The sequence below is a fragment of the Moschus berezovskii genome, chromosome 24, assembly GCF_049115385.1.
Source record: "Moschus berezovskii isolate FMDL1 chromosome 24, NW_MosBer_1.0, whole genome shotgun sequence".
NCBI classification, from domain to species: Eukaryota; Metazoa; Chordata; class Mammalia; order Artiodactyla; family Moschidae; genus Moschus; species Moschus berezovskii.
Genome location: NC_142483.1, coordinates 54,461,495 through 54,473,652, shown reverse-complemented (window position 1 = coordinate 54,473,652; position 12,158 = coordinate 54,461,495). Strand labels below are relative to the sequence as shown.

Sequence of the window (12,158 nt, the reverse complement as noted above, 5' to 3'; positions counted from 1 at the left end):
GGTTTATTCACAACATTGTGCAGGCATCACTGCAGTCAGTTTCAGAACCCTGCACCCTCTGGCTGTAACCCCTTTCTCTTCAGTCCACTCCCCAGCCTTCATCAGTCTGCTTTCTGTCTCTCTAGATTACCTGTTTCGCACTTTCCTGTGAATGGGATTATGTAACATGTGGGTCTTATGACTGTCTTCTTTCACTTACAGTAATGTTTTCAAGGTTCATTCAAGTTGTAGCCTGTATCAGTATTTCATTCATTTTGGATTGTTTTCATCTTCAGGCTACTAGGAATAATGCTGCTCTAAATATTCATGTCCAAGTCATTGTGTAGACATGTTTTTATTTTTCTACCTAGAAGTGGAATTGCTGGGACCCATAATAACTATTTAATTGTTTAAGGAATTACCAGACTGTTTTGTAAAGTGGCTGCACCATTAACAATCCCACCAGCAGTGTATGAGAGTTGCAATTTCTTCACATCCACACCAACACTTGTTATTCATCTTTTTTATTGATACATTGTTGTGGGTATGAGGTGGGTATCTCACTATGGCTTTGATTTGCATTTCCCTGAAACCTAATGATGTTGAGCATCTTTTCATGTGCTTATTGGACATGTGAATCTTTTTCTTTAGAGAAATTTTTATTGAAATCCTTTGTCTCTTTTTTAGAGGGGTTAGTTGTCTTTTTTATTATTGAGTTGTAAGAGTTACTTATATATTCTAGGTCCAGGGTCCTTATCAGATATATGACTTGTAAATATTTTCTCCAATTCTGTCTGTTGTCTTTTCGGGTTTTTTGCAGGTGTTTTTGAATCTCAAATATTTTTCATTTTGATAAAGTTCAATTTATGTTTTATTATTTTATTGACTACTTCTCGTATCATATCGAAGAATCCTCTGCCAAATCCAAGGTCATGAGATTTACCCCTATGTTTTCATCTAAGAGTTAAATAATTTTATTCAGCACTTACATTTAGGTCTTTGATCCATTTTGAGTTAATTTTTGTATGTGATATGAGGTAAGGGCTCAACATATTAATCCTTTTGCACAGAAGTATCTTATTAATGGGCTTCCCTGGTAGCTCAGACAGTAAAGAATCCACCTGCAATGTGGGAGACCTGGGTTTGATCCCTGGGTTGGGAAGATCCTCTGGAGGAGAGCATGGCAACCCACTCCAGTATTCTTGCCTGGAGAATCCCACGGACAGAGGAGCCTGGCGGGCTGCAGTCCATGGGGTGGCAAAGAGTAGGACATGAGTGAGCGAGTAAGCACATGTTGCTAACAGTAAAGAAAGAAGCCCACAAGGCCAGTCACATTAGCGTTCGGTCGTTGCGTGGTGTTTTAGTAACTGCCACGGGCATGTACAGAGTCTCACACAGCATGCGTTTCAGGGCATCGTTGTTAGGCATTCTGGGCTTGTGACATTGGCGAACTTTTAATTTCTAAAGAGAAATTAGAGGCTGCCCTAGAACCTGGAAAAGGGTATAACAGAACTGGAAAAGGGCAAGAAATAATGTTGGGGCCAATATGGGAAATGTCTTTATGAGAAAATGGGGGCATACAAATAAAAACGAAATTTCAATTTGTCTTTTTCTTTTTTTGGCTGACACACAGTTAATTTCAATATTTCTTTCTTTTTTTTTTTTTTTTTTTAGTAAGAGGCTCAAAATGGATAAAAGGAAATGTTCAGACCAAATTTAACTTGGCCCAGTTATTCCACAAGTATAAATTATGGGACCTTAATTAGTTCTTATAGACTTCTGATGTGACACCCAATGAATTATTTCCTATTCAGTTAAAAGGGACCTCCCATGGCCCACTGTTTATAAAAGAAGATGAGCCAAACAAATGGTGGATAACATAAATATCACAGGCAGTTTTAGTGTACTTAAGGAATCCTATTTCTTTTGGTCTTAGCCAAGTACTTCTATTGTAGTTGGAGAAACATACCTAAAACAAGATCATGGCTAATAATCTCCTGACTCTCATTTTGCTCTTGTTAGGGACTTAGCCCCGATTCAGTCTTTTAACTGGGTCTGATCCTACGGAAACGTGTTCATCTAGTAAACTCTTCCAGAAAAGGGAACCTGCCTGTTGGATCCATCCTTCATCTTATCAGCAGCTTGTCTTCACATAGCACGATTCACATCTGAGTCCCAGGACCCCATTTAGATGAATGGTGATCAGATTAATCACAAGCCAGGGTTCGGATAATTCTTCAGTGGTCTCCCACTCTGGAGAAACCCCACAGGGCTCCTGCTGACATTGGACAAATCGTTTAACCCATTTTGGCCTGCCTTTCTTCTTCCGTCAAGTTGGATTGTGTGATCTTACAGTCCTTCCCGTGCATCAGATGCTGTGTCTATGACGGTTGCATTTTATTTGCTGCCTGGGGTAGGACTGGATTCCTTGAGATGCTAGATTTGCTTGAAGAGGAAAACTTCCTCAGCTTTTTTGAGCTGGCCCTCTCTTGGTATTGGATTTGGAATGTGTTTATCAATAAGGCTCTTAGTAACAGAACAGTTATTAGAAAGCAGTGTTTACAGAAGACATGAAGCTTTAAATTTTAAGAGCTGGAGTTGACAAGTTTAACATTTTCTAGATTTCTGTAGATAAATGGAAACAATTTGAAATGTACATTTAAAAAAATTTTAAATCCAGTACCATATTCAATTTGTTAGAAGAAATTCTTTATAGGATATTTTGAGCCAATTTTTCAAATAATGTGTGTCACGAGGTCACTTTGTGAATTTATTTACCTTTGACAAATGGTGACTGACTGGGCTTACCCGCCTCTTTTGATATGGGTTGAGCTGTTTGCCAGCAAAGGTCCATCTAGTCAAAGCTATGGTTTTTCCAGTAGTCATGGATGGATGTGAGAGTTGGACTGTAAAGAAAGCTGAGTACCAGAGAATTGATGCTTTGGAACTGTGGTGTTGGAGAAGACTCTTGAGAGTCCCTTGGACAGCAAAGAGATCCAGCCAGTCCATCCTGAAGGAAATCAGTCTTGAATATTCATTGGAAGGACTGATGCTGAAGCTGAAACTCCCCAATACTATGGCCACCTGATACGAAGAACTGACTCATTGGAAAAGACCCTGATGCTGGGAAAGATTGAAAGCGGGAGGAGAAGGGGACGACAGAGGATGAGATGGTTGGATGGCATCACCAACTCGATGGACATGAGTTTGACTGAACTCCGGGAGTTGGTGATGGACAGGGAGGCCTCAGGGAGGTGCTGTGATTCATGGGGCCGCAAAGAGTCGGATACAACTGAGCGACTGAACTGACTTTGCTGTTTCAGGCACTTGGTTTAGATTCGTTTTTACCCACAGAATATATGGCTTGACACATTTTAATGCTCAGTCTTAAATGGTTTGTTGCTGTAATTTGGTCCTTTAAGGAAAAAATTTTCCCCGTTTCTGTCCTTTCTTTGTTCTTCTTTTTTGTTCTGTTCTTTACCAAGGGTTGGCATTCTGTGGCTCTCGAGCCAGCTCCTCCAGTGTGTGGAGGGGCGGGCAGGGTTGTATGGGATCCCCCACAGTGGAGGGGTGCGCAGCAGGGCGGGTGAAGCAAGCATGTCCCTTCCCCTGAGGTATAGTTCTTCCGGTCTGATGACCTGTCAGATCCACTGAGCGGTTGGTCAAGCAGATTGGACAGTGACTCGAGGAAGTGGTGCGGCAGGTTGGGGCGGGGTGGGGGGTGTCAGTATTTTAAGTAGCAGCTATCAGAAGTGAAGCGATTTCTCCAGAGCCAAGCGTGCTTCTGGTGTGACCAGTTTGCAGGAATTAGGCAGCGTGGAGTGTTGTTTCCCAAGAGGAAGTGGAGGGCGAGCGAGAGAGTGGTAAAAGATGCCTTAGGGTGGATGGGAATGCCCGCCGAGAAGAGGAGTGTGAATGTTAGTTTTAGTTTCATGCCAGGAAATGTACTTTAATGTGATGACTCTTGAGCAGAGAGTTTTGCATTCACGTATTTTTTAATAGGGAGCTTGCTTTAATAGTAGAATCTTTCACCCTGTTCTAATTTGACATGGTGTCTCATGGAGGGAAAGGTAAAAACAGAGGCAAACCACTTTTTACCTCGTACATAATTATAGTTTGGGAAGCAGAATCCTGCTGCAAATCTTACATGACTGATTTCTGGACCCAGAGTGGGCTTGACAGTGGGCTGGAGCGGTAATAGCCCCCCTACTGTCAGGAGAGGCCAGGGCAGGCCTTTCCCAGCAGCCTGCCCGAGGCAAGGCCCGTCGTAGACTCTGGCCCGGGAGCCTGTGTCTGGGAGCCGGAGGGGAGTCGGCTTCATCAGCAAGGTGGCCTGCCACCTGGGCAGGTGGGCGTCTGGGTGCCTGGAGAAGTAGATCTGCAGTGTTGAAAGCTGTGAATCTTACATTGATGGTCTGTTAAACTTCTACGCAGACACTGAGAGATTGCTCCAGCCTTTGTGTAGGAAACAAAAGAGGCAAGCTTCTGCTTTTAAGGAGCTTATGTTTTGCCCTGGCAAGTCACAGATGGAAACGAATATTCAGTTGTGTGACTGTCATTCAAGTAGGCCGTGAGTTGACGATGGCCTCGGTCCTCTAGAGACCTAGGCCTTTATTTTTATTTTTTTATTTATTCTTGACTGCTCCGGGTCTTCGTTGCTGCGCACGAGCTTTCTCTAGCTGCGGGGAGCAGGGGCTGTGCTCTAGTTGTGGTGGAAGGACTTCTCTTGCTGCAGAGCACAAGCTCCAGGGTACGCAGGCTTTAGTAGTTGTGGCACACGGGCTCAGTTGCCCCATGGCATGCGGGGTCTTCCCAGGCCAGGGATCGAACCAGTGTCCCCTGCACTGCAAGGCAGATTTTTAACCACTAGACCGCCAGGGAAGCCCAAGACCCCGCCCTTTAAAAGTCATTCTTTTTCTTCATAATCAGTGCATATCTCAGTGATGAATGAATGTTTATTGCCATTCAAAAATAAAACTATAAATAAACCCAAAGAGGAAATTAAGTGCCCCTAATCTCACCACACAGAGCTCACCACTGAAGTGCTCCTGAAAATAGGAGATAACTAGCCAGTGCCTCCCTCCTTTGGGCCCTGGAGTCTTCCATCACAGAGGACTCCCCTGGGGCGTCGTTGCCACGGGATGGCCTTGTTAGTGAAGACAGCTGTTGGAGACATGAGGCTGACTGTAGGCTTGTCAGGGAAATCCCTTTGGTAATGACACTGCTTGCTGCTCTTAAGTGACTCTCTTCTATGAACAGGGTTCAGATTTTAAATTATGTGCTCAGTAACAAAATGTAAACTTGTAGCGTTTCAATTAAGTTCTGTTTTCTTCCTGTTTAAAAAGGCAGATTATGGGACTTCCCTGGCGGTCCAGTCGTTAAGGCTCCACATTCCCAATGCAGGGACCGCAGGTTCTATCCCTGGTTGGGGAACTAAGATCCCTCGTGCCACATGACACAGCTGAAAAGTAAAAGGACCAATAATAAATGATAAAAAGATAGTTTGCATATGTGTGCATAGTTATGTATGCACTGGAAAAATCAAACTGTAATCCATTCTTTATTTTTAGGGCCGTCTTATGAACTGACAAAGAAGCAGTGTGATAGCGTGGGAAGAACCATGAATGGGGCGTCCACGGTGTTGACTGTTAGTCCTGACCCTCGTCATGTACTCCAAGCTAGAGAATGTATTTAGTCACTTTGGATCTCAGTTTCTACTTTGTCATAAAATGAGGACCCACCCTAGGCAGTCTTCTCGCCCTTATCGTCACAGCCTCAGGCCGTAAATCCTTGTGCCAGTCTACTATTCTGCGTTGTTAGCGGTTGAGGGGCTACTTTTCCTTTAGTGGACAATTTTCCAAGGTTCCAGCAACCGGGAGTGAGGCAGTGAGGAGGAAACAGGCTGCTTCTGAATTTGCCCGCATGTGGTTTTACCAGAGGGGCATTTTCTAGTCAGAGAATTTCAGAGTATTAGAAAACTGTGTTGCTAGGATGGTCACATTCTTCCCAGATTGAAATTACACCCGGAGTGCACTTCATGATATACATATGTATTGTAATTTGTAAACATAACTCAAAACCCTGTATCTAATGTCAGGTCATTTATGGTTGGCCATTCAGACCTCATTTCTATTTGACAAGGGTTTATTTTAAGATTGCTTTGTGGAGCGGTTGTTTAACATTCAAATGATCTATTAGTGTCAAGTCTTTAGCTAGACTCGTTTTAAATGAGCTGCCTGTTAAGTAGAAAACCAAACAGAAGTTTACGTTTCCAGCCCAACCTAGCAAAATCAGTGTAACTTACATTTTTTATCTTTACATTATTCATCCTGGTTTTTTTTAGTCTTGAATATTCATTTAGGATAATAGTGCCTCTGTGAATGAAATTCTTTTAGTTACTGTTGACGCTGTGGCTTAGCAAAAGCTATAGACTTCTTAATACTTTCAGAGAACACTTTACAGTAAGCTGAGCTTACTGTAAAAAATGGATTTTTCGGTAAGTTAATTGTGTTTCTTAGCAGAGTTGCAAAGGTGCTTTCATAGCTTTATTTCTAGGATAGTAAAAGAAATGTTCTATGGGAGTAAGTTCCCACTAGGCAATTAATGACATTTTTTTTCACAGGCTAAGCATATACTGTTAATTCCAGAGGGTTATTTTGTGGGAGATGGGATGGAAGCTAAAGATGATAGGTAAACAGCTAAACTGAGCTCAGGTGGTGGTTTGTACATCATTCTAATTCTTACCGTTAGCACTGTGGCTTCCCCTCTCCTTGCCTGGCGTCCAGATTGCCACAGCTGGCAATCTAGGCCGTCCTTTCCTGTGTAACAAACATCATCCTCGCCACCCTGTGGCTCAGGTCTCCTCAGCCCTCACCTTTTGTGTTCCAGATGCTCCATACTCGCCTGCAGTGCCTACGTGGCTCTAGCTTTGGGTGATAACCTTATGGCTCTGAATCATGCAGATAAACTTCTTCAGCAGCCCAAGCTGTCAGGATCTCTGAAGTAAGTGTCACTCACCCTGTGTGTTTGTTTTGTTTGGAGGGTTTCTGTGAGTCTGTGGTGCATATTGCCTCTCTGACTTCCCCAGTGGAATGTAAATTATCTTAGGGAAAGCACAAAAGTTTCTTAATTTGCTAATTTTTGTGTTTGGTAGTGAAACTTCTTTTCACTGGTTGCACTTCGAGGGTTGTTGGAAACGGCATCTGCCATACGGTGCATGAGGAGGCAAAGACTCTGGACTCTGTATTCTGGGTCTGAGTGGGTACATTATCACCTACTAGCTCCCCAAACAAGCTGAGTCCTCAGTGAAAAGACCCACATGAAAAGGAGTTTGGTCAACAGGATAAATCTGCTTTGAATTTAACATATTTTCCCAAACGACTGCACCATTTCCAAAGAACGTGAGTCTTATTTAAACTCTTCAGATGCCTCTTCAATATTAATGTCATTATCACTCTAAAATTTTCTAAAGCACATCATCTTTTCTTTTATGAAAACTGAGTAACATGCAGCATTCTTTGAATCTTTGTATGATGCTGACGCTGGAAATGTTATCCCTGACCATGGGCACTCGGTGTAACATCAGGACCGTTGTTTTACATTCTTCCTTTATGTACATAGTTAAAATTTCCAAAACTCGTTCCTTTCCCTTTCAGTGGCCTTTGATTGTGACATGCAGCACTTAGAGCTGTGAGGTCATACCCTGAGGAACAGTTCTGTAAATGTTTATTTTTGCCTTTTATAAAAGTACTACTTTATACAAGCACCTGAAGTTAACATGGATTGTGCCTTCCCTGGCGGTACAGTGGTTAACACCCCGTGCTTCCGTTGACAGTGGGACATGGATTCGATCCCTGGTCGGGGAACTAAAATTGCACGGTGAGCGCCCCCCCCCCCCCCCCGCCGCAAAAAAAAAGAGCATCCAGGAACATAGAGACTTTGTCACAATTCAAGTATGAGAGCTCCTACTCTCCTATGAGAAAATCTCATCTACACTCCAGGCCTGGAGGGTGGGGGCTTGAGATCAAGGCAGTCGGGTTGCCTCTAAGGCACCTTCCTGTGGTCCAGCGCTGAGACGTACCAGCCAGGAGCCTTGGCCTGTGCCTAGCAGACACCCGCTGCTCCGACCGTGATGTGCATGGCCATCGGTGGAGCAGAGTTCTGTGTGTTTCTTTTTAACAAAAATGAAATGCAAATCCTTGCTGCTTTTTTTTTTAATTCTCTGACTGACATGGTCATCACTGTTGTCAAATAATCCTAATTAGATTCTTTCCTTGGCATTTGTGGGAGGATTTTCAACCTCCTTTATCAACTTCTTCCCTCTGAACATCAAAGCAACAACATTCTTAGGTTTTATGATTTCTTGAGGGATTGGCCAAGCCATGTCTGATCATTTCATCTATAATTCTCTTTAACCATTCTGCTCTCATCTTTGGTTTCTCAGAACCCCCATCCCTGCAGTGAGGATAAGCCTTTCTGCCTTAGATAGCCCAGGTACCACAGCAGCTTTACCTTTGTGTTCCTCGTCCAAAGGTTTGGACTTTGAGTGTCATGAAGGCATTTAATTGTTTTTTTTTTTAAAAGTAAATTCACAGAATTTGAAGTGGTTTGAAGTGGTTCTCTGAATTTGTATGTTTATGGGTGGGAGGAGGGTATTTTTATATTTTTGGCCTTGCCAGGGCATGTGGGTTCTCAGTTGCCTGACCGGGAATCGAATCTGCACCTCCTGCTTGGAAGGGTGGAGTCCTAACCACTGGACCACCAGGAAGTTTCTAATGTGTCTGTGTTTTATGATTATTGGCTTATGGATTCTGGTTTAATGCAATTTTTAAAATGTCTTATTTCAAAATGTATTTAAATTTACTGATTTTTTAAGTTGTCATTTCTATTAGGGTATCTGGTGGGGAAGCAAAATGGAAGAGCATTACATATAAAATATATTAATAAAAACCTAATTTGTAGCACAGGGAACTCAATGCTCTGTGCTGATCTACATGAGAACAGACTCTAACAAATAGTGGATATATGTATATGTATAACTGATGTACTTTGCTGTGCAGCAGAAACTAACACAATATTGGAAATCAGCTATACTCCCCTAAAAATTACTTTTAAAAACTGGGGGCATTATAGCTCCTGCTAGTTAGAAGAAAGAAATTGCTTAATAAAGAGATAGCTCTTAAGAAAAAAAGAGAGAGAGAGATGAGATGGCTCTTGGGAATTCCCTGATGGTCCGGTGGTTAGGACTCGGTGCTTTCACTGCTGAGGACCTGGATTTGATCCCCAGTCAGGGAATGGAACCCCACAGACCATGCAGCAGAGCCAAAAAAAGACAGAGAAATGCTCTTGAGTGTGCATAAATCCCAGAAAATGGTCAAATTGGAAAGAGTCTAAGGTTTGAGGACTCAGGGTCCACGTGGGGACAATTGGGACAGGCTGGCTTAAGGAGTTGGGAACTGAACTGGCCTTTCAGAGGAGTTAGATTTTGGCCTGGCTTTGCAGCCAAGGAGGCAAGGCTTGCAGGCAGCACGGTGGGCTGTCCGCCCAGGACAGTGATGGGAACAGAGGAACCTTTGGGGGAGTGAGACATTGAATACAGGAAAGTGGAACCCATCTGTGGAGAGCTTTAAATCTACAAAAGTTTAGTTTAGTTTTGTTCTCAAGTAGAAAGAGTCATTAGGATTTTTACCAAAGGAGTATTATGTCTAAGGCTGTTTTAATTTTGAGAAATCAATCAGATAATCTTGGGGGAAATGGCTGAAAGCACGACACTGGAAGAACCAGGCTCTTGTAAACCTGGAGGAAACACATCTGCCTGACAGCAGCTGCACCCAGAAGAGAGGATGTGAAGGGGAGGACACTTGTGCAATAGAAGTGAAGTTGATCCAGGGGCTTCCCTCATGGTCCGGTGGTTAAGAATCCGCCTGCCAATGCGGGGGACACAGGTTTTATCCCTGGTCGGGAAAGATCCCACATGCCGCGGGGCAGCTAAGCCTGAAGCCCAGGTACTGCAACCACTGGAGCCTACGTGCACCTTGCGCCTGTGCTCTGCAACAAGAAAAGCCCCCACAGTGAGAGGCTCATGCCCCGCCGCTCGAGAGTAGACCCTGCTCGCCTCAATCAGAGAGCGCCAACATGCAGCAATGGAGACAGACCTGGTGCCTTCTGACTGATTTGGCAGCACAGGCTGGAGAACCCTAACTCTGATCCTCCACTCCCAAGGCACACATCCTAGGATCTGCCACTTCCTTTAGAACTTCGTCACTTCCTGATGGTATTTTCTGTATAAATAGAACAGCATACATTTGTCAGCTGTATTTTATTTTATATAAATTTATTTATTTTAATTGGAGGCTAATTACTTTACAGTGTTATTGGTTTTGCCATACACTGACATGAATCCGCCACAGGTGTACATGTGTTCCCCATCCTGAACCCCCCTCCCACCTCCCTCCCCATGTCAACTGTATTTTAAATTTTTATTGAAATACAGTTGATTTACTGCCCACTTTTAAACTGCTGTCTTGAAATGTATCATTTGTTCCTTCTTAACTAACATAAAAATTATTGTATATTTTAAGATATTTTTTAAGAGAAAAATTTAAGTGATTTTAACATATGTGAAATTTTTACGTGTACACCAGATTTTATTATACATTGGGTATTTTTGTGATGACCTATGTTTCAATTTGGAACCTGTTTTTTTTCATTTCAGGTTCCTGGGTCATTTATATGCTGCAGAAGCCCTCATCTCTCTGGACAGAATCTCTGATGCTATTACTCACTTGAACCCAGAGAATGTCACTGATGTCTCCTTAGGGATCTCTTCAAACGAGCAGGACCAAGGTTAAGGAAGACATGTTTGATCAGAACTCTTCACTATTTACATTGCCTTTCCATTGTAACTCAGGATGTATAGAAATTTAAGGGCATGGTTGTGAAGGGAAGGGAGTGATAGGTCGGCAGTCTGTCGTTTCAGTCATATTTATTAATTGCTAAATTCTAATTTTTTAAATGCTGATGGTGTTAGAGCGATTCGGGTTTTTTTGGTTTTATTTGTTTGGTTGTTTGGAGCCTTAGTTGCAGCATACAAACTCAGTTGCAGCATGTAGGATCTAGTTCCCTGACTGGGAATTGAACCTGGGCCCCCTCCTTTGGGAGCGTGGAGTCTTAACCACTGGACCACTAAGAAGTCCAGAATGATTTGTTTTGATTTTTATACTGTGTTTTTCTCTGTGGAGGGATTCCACAATCCCAGGGAGAGTGAAAACACATTCAAAAGTCAGTTTTAAATCATGGCTAAATTCTTGAGGGAGCAAGACTAGAATTCCCTTTAAGTATTTCTCAGACTTGGGGTGGTGGTGGGCAGGAGGTGGCATTCTCGTGTCTTTTATTAGAACCTGGTGCTTAGGCGCTCAGTCATGTCTGACTCTGTGCAACCCCATGGACTGTAGCCCTCCAGGCGCCTCTGACCATGGTGATGCTCCAGGGAAGAATATTGGAGTGGGTCGCCGTGTCCTCCTCCAGGGCATTTTCCTAACCCAGGGATGGAACCCAGGTCTCCCACACAGCAGGCAGCCTCTCTACCATCTGGGCCGCCAGTGTTAGAGCCTCCACCACGTGAAAATGGAGATACTGCGACAGATCGCCATATTAGATTTCCATTTCATAAAGAAAGTTAAGTTCTTGGGACATATACTCTGTCTGGCCCCCTCAGGTTTATTTCCGTGTCTTTGTAGGATCAGACAAAGGTGAAAATGAAGCAATGGAATCCTGTAAGTAAGACATTTCGTAAAGGCTTCAGTAGCCCAGCCTGCTTCCCAAAGACTCACCCTCGAGCCTCCGTGGCCTTCCTCTGTCCGCCCGGGGAGGATAGCCAGGCTTAAACTCCGGGCAGCTGCGCGGGCGGCGGGCGGGTTGCTTCCGTGCCCCCGGCCCGGCCTCTTCACGCAGGTCTGCTCTTCTCCCCAGCTGGGAAACGGGCCCCTCAGTGCTACCCCAGTTCTGTCAGCTCGGCCCGGACTGTGATGCTGTTCAACCTGGGCAGCGCCTACTGCCTGCGGAGCGAGTATGACAAGGCCCGGAAGTGTCTCCACCAGGTGCGGCTGGGCCAGGGCCGGGCGTCTTGTGGGGCAGCCGGCAGGGGGCCTGGAATTGCTGGGCTCTCTCATCCTGTTTGT

General features: G+C 43.9%; 1 protein-coding gene across 2 annotated transcripts in view; it reads left to right on the top strand.

The window, feature by feature from the left end:
• Window positions 1-12,158, top strand: part of CNOT10 (CCR4-NOT transcription complex subunit 10) — a 62,994-nt gene that overhangs the window by 43,582 nt on the left and 7,254 nt on the right. For both annotated transcript variants that reach the window (XM_055414740.2, XM_055414739.2), the window contains exons 14-17: window positions 6,868-6,981; window positions 10,694-10,824; window positions 11,718-11,753; window positions 11,950-12,077. In XM_055414740.2, the coding sequence (XP_055270715.1) occupies window positions 6,868-6,981; window positions 10,694-10,824; window positions 11,718-11,753; window positions 11,950-12,077 (409 nt within the window). The remainder of the gene's footprint in view (window positions 1-6,867; window positions 6,982-10,693; window positions 10,825-11,717; window positions 11,754-11,949; window positions 12,078-12,158) is intronic.